The sequence below is a fragment of the Octopus sinensis genome, linkage group LG2 (assembly GCF_006345805.1).
Source record: "Octopus sinensis linkage group LG2, ASM634580v1, whole genome shotgun sequence".
In the NCBI taxonomy this organism is placed as follows: domain Eukaryota; kingdom Metazoa; phylum Mollusca; class Cephalopoda; order Octopoda; family Octopodidae; genus Octopus; species Octopus sinensis.
In genome coordinates this window covers 185,485,985-185,506,308 of record NC_042998.1, presented here as the reverse complement: position 1 = coordinate 185,506,308, position 20,324 = coordinate 185,485,985, and the positions used below count along the sequence as shown (strand labels likewise).

General features: G+C 36.1%; 1 protein-coding gene across 2 annotated transcripts in view; it reads left to right on the top strand.

The window, feature by feature from the left end:
• The window catches only part of LOC115230409 (beta-hexosaminidase subunit alpha), a 53,606-nt gene that overhangs the window by 10,024 nt on the left and 23,258 nt on the right, over positions 1-20,324 (top strand). For both annotated transcript variants that reach the window (XR_004997928.1, XM_029800608.2), the window contains exons 2-5: positions 8,896-9,011; positions 12,492-12,602; positions 14,561-14,662; positions 17,951-18,059. Coding sequence is in view for 1 of the 2 variants with exons in the window: in XM_029800608.2 (XP_029656468.1) it covers positions 8,896-9,011; positions 12,492-12,602; positions 14,561-14,662; positions 17,951-18,059 (438 nt within the window). In the remaining variant the exon portion in view is untranslated. The remainder of the gene's footprint in view (positions 1-8,895; positions 9,012-12,491; positions 12,603-14,560; positions 14,663-17,950; positions 18,060-20,324) is intronic.

Here is a 20,324-nt window from a genome sequence, read left to right as displayed (position 1 = left end):
GGGAAAGAGAGAGAGAGATCTCGACACCTCCACCACTCATCATCTCTCTAACTGTAGCTTTACCTTGCTACCGCTAATCTTTCTCAATCTTCAGAATCACTTCACTTCTTTCATCCGGCTAGTGTCCTAGTGTCCTCTCCACCAACATTTTACATTGATCACCCCACTAAGCCACCAAATTATCTCTCTTTCTTCACATCATACATCTCTCACCTCCCTCATGCACTATTCCTCCACACTCTAACCACCTACTCAACAACATGCCATCTCTCTCTGTCACTCTGATCCTTGCCTTGTCTACTTTATCAATATCACTATTTTGCTTGTTTTTACTAACACACATTATTGGACTCCTCCCCTCCTGCCCACCATTCACTACATTCACCTGTCAAAACCAGCTCTTCATTCTTTATTTTTTGCCCTATTTCCTCACCTATTCCCCATCTCTCTTTCTCCCATATATTCTTGCAATATCTACCACCCACAGTCCCAGTTTCTCTGATCCCACTCACTTTTACTCACCTCTTACCTTGACAGTACACCCAGCCCCCATTGCTTTCACCTTTGCCCAACTCCACTCAATCACTCCACACCCTCTCTTCTAAGATGTGAGTAGCTATGTAGCTTCTCTGCTGCAAAGAGTCTATTCTGGTCTGGCTTCTTCTTATACTTTAAACCCATATCTAACATAAAGTCATTTCTTTCATGTTCATAGTTATACAGATGACACACAAAAAGCACCCAGTAACAAAGAAAAAAAAAAAGTACTAATGCAAAAATGCAATACGTATCAATACTCTAGCTGTCCCAGATATATGTCACAGTTATAATTTTAACTAGATGCTAAATAAACCAGCAAGCCTAGACAGTTCAGTGTTTGTAGTTAACCTGGTGACACACAATAAAAGCACCCAACACACAAAAAAAAAAATCACAAATGCAAAAATAACGGAAGTTAGTATCAATACTCTAGTTGTACCAGATATATGTTATAGTTATAATTTTAACTAGTCACTAAATAAACTAGCAAGCTTTGACAGGAAAACAAGGAAAATATTTAGACTACACCATCCAAAATCTGACATAGAAAGAAAGATTATATATACCTCAAATTCATAGCAGTAGAGCCTTACACAAATACAAAACTACTATAGAAAAATATCTATGTGAAGACATGTGGTTTAGTGATTATAGTATTTGGCTCACAATTGTAAGGCCATGAGTTTGATACCTTGTGGCGTGTTGTGTCCTTAAGCAAGACACTTTATTTCATGTTGCTCCAGTTCACTCAGCTGGCAAAAATGAGTAGTACCTGTGTACTAAGGCCAGCCTTGTCACATTCTGTGTCACGCTGAATCTCCTTGAGAACTACATTAAGTTTATGTATGTCTGCGGAATGCTCAGCCACATGAAAATTAATTTCACAAACCGGTTTTGTTTAATGAATAAATTTGAACACTGATCATCATAATTGAAGGAATGCCAAATATAAAAATATCTAATTCAGAATCAAGAAAAATCTGATACAAATGGCTACAAAACATGAACAAAACAAAAGGGAAATGTTTCTGTCTTAAAGGAAGCGGAAAAATACAAAGCAAAGATATGAAAGAACAGGAGTAACAACAAAAATACAGGAGTAACAACAAAAATTGGAAAGCTACTAACATCTAAACTGAAACTGTGTGATGACAAATTGCAATGATAAAATGGTAGCAAGTAAAGCCTCTTCATGGCAAATGCTGGAATAAACCGAACAGAAAGGAAATAGATAAAGAAAGATCACAACACTGACTGAGAAGCATAGGACTCAGAGCAGAGACTGAAGGATTTTTCCATGTGGCACAAAACCAAAGCCTCTCCATCAGAAACCACCAGAAACATAATGAAGCAGAATACAGTAACAGCATTATATGTGGGGATGAGGATGCAAAAGAAGAATATATATGTGGACAGGACAAAGTTGGGACACCAACAAAAGCATAACAGTCACAAGTGAGGCCAAGGAAAGAAATTTGGGTAATTTAAGAATTAAGGAAGCTATAATCATACACAGACTAGGGCCCCAAATTAACAACAGGCTGGAGGCTGGTAATCAATACATTATTTAGATACATCTGGATGCATGTAGGTTCATTTTTGATAATATGCTCATCGGTAGTTTATAACAAAAAAAAGAAAACAAAAAGAGAAGGGGGAAAAAAGGAAACTGCACGTATATTACATAACTTAGAAGCAGCGCTACGGATGTACCAGCACACATGAGATTGAGGCATGGCTGACCTCACGCAATTCTCATGAGGAATTCTGGAATGAGACCACTGTTGAGATGCTTCAAAAAAAATAATAAAGAAGAAAAGCCGTTGGAAAACCAATTATAACAGCGACTCCATCTAAGAATATCTGAAGAAGGAATATTATTCTGAAATATCATATCAGACAATGGATGACTAAATTACAACTGTTATCATTGTCCAATATTTGTATTATAGTGCATTGTTATACAATGCTCTCCTATATATATATATATATATATATATACACACACACACACACATATAGATATAAATATCAATCAATGTGCTTTTGTTCGTATCTGATTCATTGTATGTATCTGCATTTGTTAGAAATTAGTGCCTCATGGAAAGATGTATTTCACAACTGACTACAAATTAAGACATAATGTGGTCTAATCTTAAAATTTAGATATCTTTAAATTGTAAGGTTAGGACAAACTGTACTAATTTGAGGCTTTCAACAACCTTGTAGTACCTTACTCAACGGAGATAAGTACTGCAAGATTGTTAAAGCATTGTGAAATGCTATCAGAATCTGTTAGGCAAGTTCTGCTTTGGCATGATTTCTATGGCTGAAGGCCCTTCCAAATGCCAACCACTTTACAGAATGTATTGGGTATTTTTTACTTGGCACTGGCACCAACGAGGTCACCAACTTACAAAACCTTTCAACAACTCTTGTTAAACCATCCACTCCATGCCAGCATAGAAAACAGATCTTAAATGATGATGGTGATGATGATGATGTGACATACCCCTTCACATGCATCGAAATATATGCTAAGGGTATATATTTTAAAAAAAATATATTAAAACACTTCTACACTACTTCTAAGCTTTCCATTTTTATTTTCATCAAATTTTTGCTCAGAAAATTTACAGAGATTTAAACATGACATTTAAACATGACAAATGAAGTGAGTTCATTGCTCGCAGGATGGTCGTAGAGTAACCCGCTGTTCTTGAGGAGACCTGTTGAGTCAAGAACGTCAACGTCAAAATAAAAATTCAAATGGAAATTGTAGTTAAGACACCCGTGCCAGTGACACGTAAAAAGCACCGTCCAAACGTGGCAGATACTAGCGCCGCCTGACTGGCGTCCGTGTCGGTGACACCTAAAGGCAACAACCAATCGTGGCCGTTTGCCAGACTGCTCTGGCCCCTGTGCTGGTGGCACGTAGAAAAAAAATCCACTACACTCACAGAGTGGTTGGCATTAGGAAGGGCATCCAGTTGTAGAAACACTGCCAAATCAGACTACAGCCTGGTGCAGCCTCCATGGCTTACCAGAACCCGGTCGAACCGTCCAACCCATGCTAGCATGGAAAACGGACGTTAAATGATGATGATGATGTTTTATTTGTGAGCATGCAATATTGTAATATTCAATACATTTTGACATATCTTTACATGTATGTTCATCCAGTCCAAAATGCTTTACTCTGAAAACTTTGTATTCTTAGTCTACAGTTGTCATTCTAGCAGTGGCTATTTTCTTTAGGTCATTGTAGTGTATCAGTTTCCTGGCTCTCATTAACTATTCATTTAATTATATCTTACATTGTTTGTATTCATTAGCTATTCAAATCTAAATCTACTCTTTGATTTCTTAGCACTGGCACATTTTCTGATAAATCTGAATCGTGTTGGCTAGTTCACTACTGCCTCTGATTAATTCTTAACCATATAGGTTTTCTTCATTCTGAAGTAATCACTTCTAACTCACCAGTATATATGTGCATGCTATAGCGATACATTCTTTACTAAAATAAACAAAGCCTAAATAATTAAATAAATAAATAAATTCAGAGTGAATACTTGATAAATGTAAGCACCTGTATATGCCAACTAGTAGCATAGGTGAGAGGATATATGTATCAAATGAAATAAAATGAAAAACAGGACACAAAGGATGTCACGGTACATATGTTTCGAGCTTTATAGAACAACTTATTCTTAAATCAATGCATAATCGACATAACAGATAGTTCAAAAGCCCTCTTCAGCCGCATGCAATTGCTACACCAAAGACTTGTATCAAAATTATGAAAGGTTTGAGAAAGAACATTTGGTATTATTTATAATGGTAGGTGAACCGAATATCACTGGGAAAGTATGTTTGTAACTCGGTTTACCTACCATTATAAATAATACCAAATGTTCTTTCTCAAACCTTTCATAATTTGATACAAGTCTTTGGTGTAGCAATTGCATGCGGCTGAAGAGGGCTTTTGAACTATCTGTTATGTCGATTATGCATTGATGTAAGAATAAGTTGTTCTATAAAGCTCGAAACATATGTACCGTGACATCCTTTGTGTCCTGTTTTTCATTTTATTTCATTTGATACATATAAATAAATAAATAAATAAATAAATATGTGAGCCATTTTTTTTTTTTTTTTACAATAAACTATTTGCTGTAATGTATAAATATAAACAAACATTTGTTTTTATAAGTATTGAAATGTGTATAGAATGATACAAATAAGATATTTTTCTGAATGCAGAATTGCCATTAGAACAGCACTCCCATGGCTGGTCGCTGATACATTTTTCTGCTTTATAAGGGTAATTTACTCAGTATTTTTGCTGTTCTAATGGCAATTTTGCATTCTATTTGCTGTAGATTTTTAAATTTTATATAATTATGTATTTTAATTATTTTTATGTTCTATGATGAGTTGTTATTAAATTAAAAGAACAAAAGCTTTTTAAAAATAAACAAAATAGTTTTATGACTTAGCTTTTTAGTACATTGGTGAATATGATTTCTCACATTGTAGAAAGTCATATTATAGGACATCAAGCAATTATTTCAGTTTTCATTAGGTCATATGATGTTATGTAATTTACGAGTTAATTACATAAAAGGCAAATTAGCAGAGTGATTAGTACATTTATTAGAATGTCTTGTGATACTTGTTCCATCCTATATTCATTCTGAATTTAAATGCCACCAAGATCAACTTTGCGTTTCATCTTTTCAGAATCAATAAAAAGTATCAATCCAAGATAGTGGATTGGGGGAACTATAAGAAAATGAGAATAGATGCCTTGTGGTGTTTGTTCTGGTGCTTTATGTTCTGAATTGAGATTGTATCATGGCCTACATGGATGGTAGACTTTATTCATCACCTTGTCTAACACCACCATCTGGTAACTTCGATGTCTTTAGCAGTCTCATCTCTGTTGCAAGCATTCTCGCCAGATCTCTTATTTGAGAACTCACTCCCTCCTTTCTACCAAGCTTGAAGGCCTTGTAAAGGGTCATGGCTGCTGCATTCTTCCTAATAATAATAATAAAATTTAAAAAATGCATCAGTGGATGTTTCACCACAATATTTCACACCCTTCATCAGTTATTTGTTGGAGATAATCACAATGTCAGTACCTTCTGACAGCATCATCCCTACAAGTGGTACTTATTAGCATTGATGCTATCAGGTGATGTGTGGGTTCTTTTAACCCATTCTGTAGTTTGCTTTTCCCTCTGTCATCCATGCAGCCACCACAACAATCAAAGTAACCACTCCAGCTATACAGGGATTACTTCATTCACAGAAAATATGTTATTTGTTCTCAATTTTGTTCCCTCTTTCACACATCTCAGCCACATCTATGATAGAACATTTTCTGCTTCTCTCTTCAGTTCATGAATTGCTTCTTTGTTCATAAGTTCACTACCGGCCAGGTAAGACATTATAGGTCTAGCCACAAACCCATGATAACCCACGTCTACTGGAAGTATCATACACTGCCATCCCAGTGCCTCACATGATTCTCTAATCTCTCTATGTATAAAGCTGAAGTTGTCTGTGTATGGCAGGTTTGGTAGCCTTCAACTAACACTATCTCCTCCGAGACCCTGTGCCGCAAGTTGACCAATATTGAGAGTATGATAGAAGAAGGCTTGCTCTTCCTTCTGTAGAAGAAAAAAATTCAAATCGGACCATGTTAACACCAAAAATTATTTACATAAAAAAGGTGCTTTTTTTGTATGAAAATCCCTATTTTTTACGATTTTCATTACTGCTGTGTCGCCATTTTTCGGTGTATTTATTTCAACCAGAAAAATGTTCACTTAAAGAGAATAAAAAGCTACATAATGCAAAATTTTTACTTTTCAAAAATTCCAGTTCTAAAGGGTCGAAACAAACCCGAGCAATGCTGGGCGATACTGCTAGTTCTTTTATATTTTCAGGCTCTTCCTTTCCTATGCTCTCTTCATATTGCTTTTCCAATTCATCATTAACTCAGCAATTAGAACTTTTTTGTAAAGTTAGACTATACCAGAATGTCAAGATGATCCTTTATGGTTTAGGAGCATGAATGTTTCCTTCAAATTTACCTGCACCGTTCACTCATAAGCAACCTTTCCTTGTTTATTCTCCTGCATTGTTCTTTCCGTGCTTCCATCTGAAAAAACCAGATGCAACTTTGTGTTTGATTCTTACTGCATTGCTGTTTAGTACATAAGTATGGATACTCACAACTTGGTTATGGCTATAGGCATACACTGCAAAGAATGATTTGCATGTTACCAAAACATTTTCCAGTGAAGCACAACCATCATATTGGTGACAATCAGTAGTGTCAATTCAGCCTTTCCATCAAATAATGGTTGAATATAGAAACACATCATACATGACTCTCAGGTAGACTCATAGCCTAGTTGATTCCATCTTCCATAACATGCACTATTTAGTTTCTTTCATTCGCAGGAGTGGCTGTGTGGTAAGTAGCTTGCTAACCAACCACATGGTTCCGGGTTCAGTCCTACTGCGTGGCATCTTGGGCAAGTGTCTTCTGCTATAGCCCCGGGCCGACCAATGCCTTCTGAGTGGATTTGGTAGACGGAAACTGAAAGAAGCCTGTCGTATATATGTATATATATGTATGTGTGTATGTGTTTGTATGTCTGTGTTTGTCTCCCTAGCATTGCTTGACAGCCAATGCTGGTGTATTTACGTTCCCGTCACTTAGCTGTTCGGCAAAAGAGACCGATAGAATAAGTACTGGGCTTACAAAGAATAAGTCCCGGGGTCAATTTGCTCGACTAAAGGCGGTGCTCCAGCATGGCTGCAGTCAAATGACTGAAACAAGTAAAAGAGTATACTATTCATGTACATTGGCTTTATTTCCTTATTGCACTCCTCCTCGTCCATGTGACAAATCTTTTGCCTGCCTTTGTTATTCCATCAGAGATATTGCAGTCACATCATCATACACAGATTAAATGGTGTTATTGATAACATTTTCACAGCTCGCAACAAGGAACACTTTCTACTTCATGTGACTGACATGTACTAACAACATGTGGTAAAATTAACAACATGGCTGTATAGTAAGAAGTTTGCTTCCCAAGCACTTTGCTCCAGGTTCAGTCCTACTGCGTGGCACCTTGAGCAAGTATCTCTTGCTGTAACCCTGAACTGACCAAAGCCTTGTGATAGGTTTTGGTAGGCTGAAATTGAAAGAATCATATTGTTAGTGTGTGTTTGTGTGTATGTGTGTGTAAAATACACACACACATATATGTATGTAAGGCAGCGAGCTGGCAGAAACGTTAGCACGCCGGGTGAAATGCATTGCCGTATTTCATCTGCCGTTACGTTCCGAGTTCGAATTCCGCCGAGGTCGACTTTGCCTTTCATCCTTCCAGGGTCGATAAATTAAGTACCAGTTACGCACTGGGGTCGATGTAATCGACTTAATCCATTTGTCTGTCCTTGTTTGTCTCCTCTGTGTTTAGCCCCTTGTGGGTAGTAAAGAAATATATATATGTATGTATGTATATATCTATCTTTGTGTGTGTCATTGCATTTGTGTTTGTCATCCACCACCACCACTTGACAAGTATTGGATTTAAAATATACTCTTAGAATGATCGAATTCAAACAAGATAAAATACATATTAAAAAAGTGTTCAAGTTCTTGTGGGTTTGGTGATTACCCACAAACACACATACACATGCAAGACACAAAAACACACGCATAAACATATACAGACATATCTAATGAAGGATAAAATTTTTTTCAAAAAAAAAAATATATATTATTTTTCAAAAGAAATTTTATTAATGGCCAGCATATCAAAAAATACCTTTAAAGGTTAAATCTATAAACAATTCATAATTAAGGGCAAACGAAAAAATTTCTAATGCCAGATATGTCAAAAAATTGGACATATTGTCCTTTAACAATATAATTTTTTCACAATATGCACGCTACTCGAAAAAAGGTCGACAGAAATTTATAAAACATTCCATTATTACCATATCGGACCGATTTCATATACAGACATATATATATATATATATATATATATAATATATATATATATATATTGGCACATAAAAAGCACCCACTACACTCACGGAGTGGTTGGCGTTAGGAAGGGCATCCAGCTGTAGAAACACTACTAAATCAGACTGGAACCTGGCACAGCCTCCTGGCTTCCAAGACTCCGGTTGAACCATCCAACCCATGCTAGCATGGAAAACAGACGTTAAACGATGATGATGATGATTGATATATATATATGCACACATTTCAAAGTTTAAAATATTTGTTGAAAATCTATTTTTATTATTTAGATCTGCTTGTGATCAAAGCTGATGGTGCATCAACATTAGTTGCTACTACAGTTTGGGGTGCACTCCATGGCTTGGAAACATTTAGCCAACTTGTATATGAAACTGAAAGTGGAACGGTAAGTGCAGTAATAATTTATTTCTGAATTATTCCTTGAAGTACTTTTATCATGAACAAATGATGAATGATAGTATTTTAATCCAAGGATTTGTTAAATAACTTTGCTAGTTATATCATCCTTCTCCAGGTATCCAGTCACTTGGTGTGATTCAGATTAACCCTTTCGTTACCAACCTGGCTGAAACTTTTTCTCTCAGATTTTGTAAATATCCCAATTCAATTGAATGAATTTCTTGTTTAACCCTTTCGTTACCAACCCAGCTGAAACCAACTCAGGCTCTGTAGTACAAATGTCTTGTTTTCATAAGTTTTGAATTAAAATCTTCCACCAAACCTTAGTCACAATTTATGTTCCTAACACTAGCTTAATGATAACTTAGTTATTTTACTAAATTCTTTGTTATATTTAAAGTAATTGAAAGAAACACAGAGCATCTCAAAATAAATACAGTAATGAAAGGGTTAAGGTTAGAGATATGATAGGCCTACTGGTCCTGATTCGTAATGTCATATATTGTAATATTCTGTATTTGATATTTTTTTTTACAGTTGAAACATCTTACTGAAATACTTTCTCCAAATCTACAAAATGTTGACTACAGCATTTGTTTGAGAGATTATGAATATCGGGAGATTTTTTTTTTTTTTACATATTTCCATTTTTGTTTTTTTATTTCACTTGTTGAGACTTGAGGAAGGATCTGTGACCATGGCATCTGCAGGCTTCTAAGGTTTGTGGGATCAATGTAGATGACATTTTGTTTAAACTGTTGCGAGTCAATACCTGCAGGAAAGATGTAGAGGTTCTGGAAGATGATAATTTGTTGGGAGAAAAGACTTGGGACACTGATTAATGTTAAGTTTGATGGGGCAGGACACAGAGTAAGTGATGAAAAGAGGTTTGGACAAGTGAGTCAACAGTGCCTGAGACCAATCATCTCTGAGGAATAGAGGCTATTTTAGCTATGGAGAAAAAGTAGAAGAGACAACCAGTCTGTGGGGCAATGGCTGGAGCATGTCTGTGAGTCACTTTATGCCAGTTATTTGAATGGTCTTTCTTTGTGTGTGCAACAGCTGTACCATCCTAAATATGAGTAATATTCCATAGTAGGCCTCACATGAGCTTTGTTGAGTGTCTCTAATTGTTGAGACTAAACTATTTTCTAGCCCTAAAGAGAAAGGCCAATCTTTGAGATGTGGTCCTAGTTATGTTAAGGACATACTTTTACCAAAAGATAAATACTTTACTTGCTACAAAGAAAATGGGTGTGTAAAATTCAAAATCATGAAGAGGACAAAGGAAGAAAAATGATTAAGTAAAAATGAAGAATGAAATCCATTCATCTTCTTTGCTCACTATTCCTTGGATGGTTGTTGGGGTAGCTGTCCTCAAGCTACAATTCCATAGGGTCTTATTGAAAGCAACTTTCATTAGACATTCCAGTATGTCCCCAAGCCTGACCAACTGAGATTATGGATGTTATCCAATCATTTCATTCTTGGCCTACTCCCAGGTCTCCTGCTGATTGGTTTGGCTTGAAGAATCCATCTTGCAATACTTTCCTGCAGCATTCTAATCGCATGTCTATAGTACCAGAGCTGTGATTTCTCAAAGTGGAAAAGTAGCGGCTCAACCTGCTACGTCTCCACAACCTGAGCTATGCATCTTGTCAAGTAATGTTACTCTAGAGATCCTTCAGAGGAACCCCATTACAGCTCTTTTACTTGTTTCAGTCATTTGACTGTGACCATGCTGGAGCACCGCCTTAGTCGAGTAAATCGACCCCAGGACTTATTCTTTGTAAGCCTAGTACTTATTCTATCAGTCTCTTTTGCCGAACCGCTAAATTACGGGGACGTAAACACACCAGCACCAGTTGTCAAGCGATGTTGGGGTGACAAACACATACACAAACAGATACATACATATATATATATATATATACATATACATATACATATATACGACAGGCTTCTTTCAGTTTCCATCTACAAAATCCACTCACAAGGCTTGGGTCGGCCTGAGGCTATAGTAGAAGACACTTGCCCAAGGTGCCACACAGTGGGACTGAACCCGGAACCATGTGGTTGGTAAGCAAGCTACTTACCACACAGCCACTCCTACGCCTATGTATGTATTTACAATCATACTCTTGGTTTATTATCCAACACTCACAACCATATGTAAAGATAAGCTTGAAAACCAAATTGAAGAACAAAAAAATATGATTTAAAAATTAAAAGAAAGAAAGAATTTAAAAAATGAATGCAAAAACAAGAAAGAACCAAAGTTCAAGAATGTTGGCCTAAATGATGCTAAGGTTCTCCAGTTACTTACTGAAGTTCCTACATGTGATTCATATACACTTGAAATATTTTTAACTTGTGAAGCCTGTTTCAATGATAAATCATCAACACATTTTATTGCTGAATGATCAGTTTTGTTATGTGCATATTCAAAAATTTTACACATTTTATATTTATCATCTATTTCTTACTTATTGATACTACTCCAAAAAATTTATCCTTTCCAATTCCTGGATATATTTTTGAAATATTGAAGTTTTGATTAAAAACATATTGGGACATAATACTTGCTACACTAACCAACACATTTTGAAGGCATTTTTATTCTATCAAGTGTGTAAAGTGTCTAAGCCACACAGGTAGGCAACACAATAGAGAAAATTAACATATTCAAAGCCTTGGATTTCGTACAAAGGTACCAACCCAGACAGTATTTCAAACCAATTCCAATTGTCTTCCTAATTTGCTTTTATATTCTTGATCTTTGCTCATTTTGGATCCCAGAAATATAGAGCTGTCATTGATATCTACACTCAAATATTGCCAATGACTGGTAAGAGGGCGTTAAAAATGCAAGTTTGATGGAATGATAACACTAAACTTGGTTTGTCATCAATGACAGGATGTGATTAAAAGCTGGTAAAACATTGGTCATTATTTAGCTAACAGTTTTTGCTGTTTAGCCCTAGATCAATCCAAAGAGAACAGATACGCCTGTGATCAAAATCCATTCTAGCCATGACGACACTGTCTTTTCTTCCAGAAGTTTGTTTGAAGAAAATTTGGACATTATTTCTATCAGGGCTGAACACTACATAGAAGCTCTACATTGATTGTATTTTCTGTTGCAGCCCCAGATTGAGCAGTTCCATGGCACACAAGTAATCAGTTGGTTAGATGTGACCCATGAATCCATCTTATATGATACTATGTCTCTGCCTGGCCATGGACCATATTACATTATTCCTGCATGCAATGATGAATTATATGGGCTGAGACATAACTTTCTAGATATTCTCTTGCACTCTCTTCACTGTTTGGTTTATTCTCATATGTCTGTAAGAGCTGGGGATAGCTGCTGCAGAATGGGGTCGATTAACTGGTCATTCATTGCTGCTATTTGCATTTATTGTTTCAGTGATATTTTTTCCTTTTTTATTTTTCTCTGTAGTTTCTCATCAACGAGACCGTAGTAGAAGATAAACCCAGATTTAAGCACAGAGGTATTTTGCTTGATACATCAAGACATTTTCTTAGTAAAGAAAAAATCCTTGAAAACCTGGTAAGGAAACTGACATTTTGTTAAGTAGTATGTGTTACTTGCCTTTCAGTATTAATTCCAATATTATCTTTTATTAATCTAATATATCTTGTTTATTATTTAGTTTTGAAACTTTTCATAACAAGTAGGTGAAGGAAATCTGTTACAGTTTGATCATAGTTTATTTCTATAACATATATATTATAAATTATATATATGTTGTAAATAGTTTATAAATTGTGAAGCATATTTGCCACTTAAATGTGACTAACCCTTAAGGGTGGATGCTACTGTAGCTTGTAGCCCCAGGAGGACACCTCCTCCAGCTGGCTATTGACACACTTTCTGTGCGCTATCAATATTTGCGAAGAGAAGCCATCCTTCCCATCTTCTACAGTAGCATCCACCCTTAAGGGTTAGCCACATTTAAGTGGCAAATATACTTCACGATGCCGTGCAACTACTGTCTATACCTTGCTCAGAGATTTATTATTGCTAGTTTATAAATTCTTAAGATTATCATTATCATCATCATCTTCACTCATATCATATCTATCAACTCTTATTTGCATTTGCATCAGATGCAATGACAGATATGTCATGTAGTATCATTCCATCATTATATCTTGCAAGGCTGTGGTCACTGTTCCTCTTAGGAATACCATGGCTGTTATAGTTTACACCCCTATCCACCTAAAAAGCATGTGTAAAACACTGAGAAAGCGCATTTGCTCTTTTCAGATGTAATCTCTTGTTGGAAGAAACCAGGATGATACCAGTATCAGTCACTTAAATTAACCCCCGTACTTGACTAGTACTCAATGGTATCAACTCTGGAACGATGAAAGGCAAAGTGAACTTAGAATGTAGTATAGTGATAAGGGATTGATTTCTTTTGATAGGATACTGACACAAGGGCAGGTTTTTGTAGTGCAGGAATGCTGTCATGTGGATCAACCCAGTTACAAGATGCCTCTATGCTTTAAAATTGTTATATAATGTTAACTATCGTTGATATAACTATTGCTCTTTAATATCTTAAGAGTAGTTGTTATTGTGTCATGATTTTGTCATGTCTACTAACTTCGGTAAAACCATTTCTTTTGCCATTACAACTATCTTTTCTGTCACATTGACATCTTTCTCAACCCTAGCCTATTGTGTTCTTCAGAATGCTCTCTTAGTTGAGCTGATTGTCATTATCAGAAGAATCATATGAAAATATGGATGATGATGATGATGATGATGATCATCATCATCATCATCATCATCGTTAATGTCTGCTTTCCATGCTAGCATGGGTTGGACGATTTAACTGAGGGCTGGCAAACCAGATGGCTGCACCAGGCTTCAATCTTGATCTGGCAGAGTTTCTACAGTTGGATGCCCTTCCTAACGCCAAGCACTCCGAGAGTGTAGTGGGTGTATATATATATATATATTCGCCAGCCCCATCTGGCAACTGTGCCGGTGGCACGTAAAAAGCACCCACTACACTCACGGAGTGGTTGGCGTTAGGAAGGGCATCCAGCCGTAGAAACATTGCCAGATCAGACTGGGCCTGGTGCAGCCTTCTGGCTTCCCAGACCCTAGTTGAACTGTCCAACCCATGCTAGCATGGAAAGCGGACGCTAAATGAAATGATGAAATGATGATATATAGACACACATGCATGCACACACACAGCGTATACTCTTCTATAATATGAATAATTATTTTATAGCCAAATTCATTTATATACAAACATACTTATATATGTAAACTCCCTTCGCAACATGGTTGCCAGACTGGACTACAAATAGCAGATTAACACTTTGATAAATAATTGGATGATAATAGCAATGATGATACTCATAGCATTGTGCTGCTGAAAATGATGATGCTAATGATAGGAGTTTGTTGGGGTAGTGTTAACAATAATGATGATGACTTTGGTAAAGAAAATAATTTTTTTTTTTCTCTTTTATTTACCATTTTAGGAAATCATGTCACAGAACAAATTCAATGTGTTCCATTGGCACATTGTTGATGATCAGTCATTTCCATACCAGAGTTTTTACTTCCCAGAACTCAGCAATAAAGTAAATATGTAAAAAATCTTTTTCATTATTTATACTTTTTCTAAACGTTGGAATGTTGTCTTTGGCTCATAGTAATTTAATACTTTTACCATAACTCACTGGATCATTTCCAAGCACTACTGCTGATTTCATCTTCATGAAGTTTATCTTAGACAAATCAATCTGACTGGGTCAAGATATTCCAAAGAAGGACTTCAACTTAATATTTCAGTATGTCAATTTTACAACCACTACACTTCAGAACAGAGGGTTGCTCCTATTTTGCTATTAGTGGATAGATTATCTGAGAGTTCAATGTTTTGGCAAGATGTTGTTGTTGTGTACACACAACTGAGCTCTATGCAGAGCTATGACATGCTTTTATGTGTGTGTGTGTCTGTGTAATAGAATATTTGTTTTTTTGGAAGCAACCTACATTTTGGCCTTCATATTATATTACTTTCTATCACAATATTTCTCTCCATTTGATGTAAGCATGTGCATCCCTGTATGCAACATCAAGATTATTCATTTGCAAATGCATCTACATTTCTCTAATGCCTTTTCAAGCTCATATCTGTTTACATCTGATTTGTCACAAACATACTGTAATTCTACTATATAGTAGAATTATTTTAGCATAACACTTTTCCATGCCTGCATGGCTCAAACAGAGTTTATTGAAGCAGATTTTCTACAGCTAGATGTTTTTTTTGTCATCAATCTTCACTTGTTTTTAAGCAAAGTGATGTTTAGTTTCCCCATGGCCAGACATGTTTTTGCAGTATATTGGAAATGAGTGACACTGCTTGTATGACAGTGGCACTCATTTACAACTATCATGTGATGTCAAGGCAAGGATACACAAACACACACTAAGACACTCATATACATATACACACATGTGCATGCACGCGCGCGCAGACACACACACTCACGCACACGCACGCGCATGCACACATATATGACGGTCTTCTTTCAACTTCCATCTACCAAACCCACTCACAAAGCTTGTTTAGTCAAACCAGGACTACAGTAGAAGACACTTGCCCAAGGTGCCACACACTGAGACTGAACCCTGGACCTTGTTACTGGAAAGCAATCTTATCACACAGCCATGCTTGTGCTTATACTATTATACTATGATAGAATTCAATAATAAGCCTTCGTTATTATTCTGATAGTCCCACTATGCACTCAAGTAATTCTAGTACTGACTATACTACAACAGACCTAGAATAGTGTCAATCCAGTTAAAATTTAGATTGATAACCTAATGACCTTGATCTTAAGCAACAATTTATACCTCAAATTATGAATTCACTATCCTGTTAATGTCACATATCTCTCTGTCTCCTTTGTTTCATGTTTACCCTTTTATCTATCTCTTTATTTGTCTTCTCTTCTCTTATTATTTGAAATTTTCACTCTTTGTCAATTTTTTTTTTTTTAAACTTTCACATGCCCTTCTGTCAACTCCACTTGTTTTCAACAACTCACCACCGGATCTTTTCAATGAAATTGTCACCCATAATTATGACCTAGTATCAATCTGTTTTAGGGTTAGGGTTAGGGGTGGGGGAAAGGGTATCTTTTTTTTCTTCACAAATGTAAATAAACCCAATCTGTTTCTTAAATGAGGGACATATTCATATGGCACAGAATGTTTTTTACCTCAATGGATGTCATTGATTGGTTGAAATTGCAGAAATTGAAGAAAAACAACAACAAATATTTTACAAACTATAGTTTTTTCTCAATAAAGCCAAGAGAAAAAGATGTTTTATAAACACATTCTACCAGTATATGAAGTTTAACATTTTTTAGTTACCTAGAAATTATGTTAAAAACTGCCATTCAAACCGAAAAGATCCTCCCCACCTCCCTCCAAATATCTTAATTTTCACTGTAAATTCTTTTAACTTGCGTTCCATTACTATTGCTACATCTGCTGCAATAGCTACTTTTGTATCACATGTAATGTTAAGTACTTTAATAAAAATATATAGAACAACATACTCTACATGTTTAATATTTGATAAGCCTTACACCATGAATCTTTGAAACATAGGCAACTCTATACACACACACACAAATAGACAAAAGATAAATGGAATTAATGACATTCTCTATTTAAAATCGCTACAATTGTTTCGACATGTTCTTACACCTTTTAGTAATATAATGGAAGGAAGGTTTTTATGATACTTTTGGGGGTATATTCTTCTTCCATTATAGTTATTATGTTGATTCAAGGAGCTGGAAATACGAAGAATGAAGTTCTCAGGCGGAGTAAATTCAATAACCGTTTATTCATAGATGCTTTGTGCAAGGAGCTTGCTTTTAGTAACCATCTTCACAGCAGACAAAATGCTGCTAAGGATTTTGCCTGATATACTCTTCAGTCATTTGACTGTGTCCATGCTGGAGCACCGCCTTTTTAGTCGAGCAAATCAACCCCGGGACTTATTCTTTGTAAGCCCAGTACTCATTCTATCGGTCTCTTTTGCTGAACCGCTAAGCATCGGTTGTCAAGCAATGCTAGGGGGACAAACACAGATACACAAACACACACACATATACATATATATATACATATATACGACAGGCTTCTTTCAGTTTCCGTCTACCAAATCCACTCACAAGGCATTGGTCGGCCCAGGGCTATAGCAGAAGACACTTGCCCAAGATGCCACGCAGTGGGACTGAACCTGGAACCATGTGGCTGGTTAGCAAGCTACTTACCACACAGCCACTCCTGCGCCTAATAATTCTTTCTAAAAATCTTTATATATAAAAGTGAAGTTGTGTGTCTGTCTCCTACGATTTAGATTCCTAACTACTCCCACATTTTGCGGTGCAGTTTAACTAAAAGTGGGTATCTTATAGTCGTGATTCATATCGAGCCCTTCTGGGTATTAGCGTGCGTCTACGATGAATCTACGATTTAAAAAAAATGTACCATCATTTTTTCCCCATTTTTAATGCATTTTTTGGCTATTATATAAGGGAAGTAACTCTCTTACTCCCACATTTTGCGGTGCAGTTTAACCAATAGCGGGTATCTTATAGTCATGATTCATATCGGGCCCTTCTGGGTATTAGCGCGCGTCTACGATGAATCAATTTTTAATGCATATTTTGGCTATTATATAAGGGAAGTAACTCTCTAAAAATGCTTATATAGTTATTTTCCTTACAAACCCGAGCAACGCCGGGCGATACTGCTAGTATGCTAATAATTCTTCCAGTTCATCACCTTAATAATAATAATAAATTTTTGTATCTATGTTCTGACTTCGTTAACAGGGAGCATTCAACCCATTGACACATATTTACACCCAGTCTGATGTAAAGGAGATCGTTGAATATGCTCGTTTGCGAGGCATTAGAGTGGTGCCAGAATTCGATACACCAGGTACGTGTCTTTAAATAAGTCATAAATCACAAATGGTGTCTGTAAGAATGTATATGTGCTTATTGTTGTATGTACATGAATTCATGAGTCTGCTTGAAACAGTGGTTGTGTATACACATGCATGTTGTGTGTATTGTTGTTACTGTTTAGCTCTCAGCTCTAACTGAGCATCATCATCATCATCTACACTAGCATGGGTTCGACCAGGATCTAGGAAGCCAGAAGGCTGCACCAGGCTCCATTCTGATCTGGCAGTGTTTCTACAGCTGGATGCCAGATCAGACTGGAGCCTGGTACAGCCTTCTGGCTTCCCAGATCCCGGTGGAACCGTCCAACCCATACCTATGATTAAACACATCCCAATGATGATGATCATGACCTCAAGAGCATTGTCCACCTAGGTTTGCTTATTCATGTGTTGTATCCACTTTCAAAATAACAGCATGTAATCAGTGAGAGATTTGGCTGCTATTTCTAGTAGATTAGCTGACTACATAGGGACACACTCGCTGACTCACGTGTATATTTTATGTGCCTGCTATTGATTAATTTGATATTTCTTTATGAGTGTCATTGTTGTGTCTATGTTCTTGTGTTTGTTCACGAAATTGTTATTGAACGTGTGATGGTTCAACTAGCTGGAGATGGATGTATCCATTTTCAAAATAACAGCATGTAATTAGTGAAAGATTTGGCTGCTATTTCTAGTAGATTAGCTGACTACATAGGGACACACTCGCTGACTCGCATGTGTATGTGAGGAGCGTGTTTGCATGTTTGCCAATGGTTAACTATGTTGTATGTCTATTCTTTATATTGTTTTAGATGTCATAGCTAAAACCATGCTAAGGCACTGTTAGAATATCTCATGTATAAGGACACTCATTCGACTACAACACAGCTATGTGGTCTAGCAGAAGTAAATACTTATTGCAAAGATAGGACCAAGAACATTTCAAATGGAAGTGTTATTTCAAATATTTGACAACCAGGATTCACAGATGAGTTGACATACAGGAATGTGTTGTAGTGCAGATGCCATTTGTTTTACTGAAATAAATTATTCCCTATATACATTCCCAAACATTCATATAAGTATACACACATACATTTACAAGCTTAAACTCATACATATAAGCATATATAGGGGAATTCAGTATATCTAGTGCGATATTTTTTTCTACACCAAACACCTGAAGCAACACAGCCTGCACTGATAGATGCAATGCAAACAGATGCACAATATACTACCCCCATGGGACAGATGCAGGGTGGGTCAAAATGATCGTCATGCTGAATAAAGATTCACACTAAATCCATCTTATGTTTCCTTTATCAACTACATACATACATATATCTATATATCTAATATCTATATATCTATATATATATCTATATATATTATATATATATCTATTATATATATATCTATCTATATATATACATATATATATTATAATATATATATATATATATAATATATATATATATATAATATATATATATATTATATATAAACAATTGCAGCGTGGAGGTGGTATAAGCATTTAAGAAACACACAAAAGCCGTTCGATTCACTCCAACATTTAAGTTTAATTTGTCAAAATATTTTCGTCGCTAAAATCCGCGACCTGTTCACTGACAAAGTCCGTGCTGCATCTAAGAAAGTAACAGTTAGTTCGTCATATATATGTACGTATGTATGTGTGTATGTATGTATACAGTGTGTATGTATGCATGTACGCACATACGCCTGTGTATGCATGTATGTATGTATGTATTATATATGTATATATGTATGTGTGTGTATAAGCACGCACATACACTCTATAAAACAAAAGTTATAAACCTGTAGCGATGGATGGATGTAGAGTGACCACTCATCACAACGCTATCAATTTCAACTCCCTACGGCCGAGGCTGGAAAGTGAATTTATGACGCTTGCTCACAAGAACTATACCCTAAAATCTATTATCAGATTTTTATCTCTATATCACAGAACTATGTTTTACTATTGTTCGTATGTATGTATGTAGTGTTGTATGTATTTATGTATGTATGTATGTATGTATGTATGTATGTATGTACATACGTACGCATGTGCGTATGTATGTACATACGTACGCATGTGCGTATGTATGTATACGCGCTCGTATGCATGTGCCCATGTATGTGTCTGTGTACATGTACGTGCGTATGTACGTGTGTATGCCCATACGTAGGTATGTATGTATGTTGTATTCATGTGCTACGTATGTATGTGA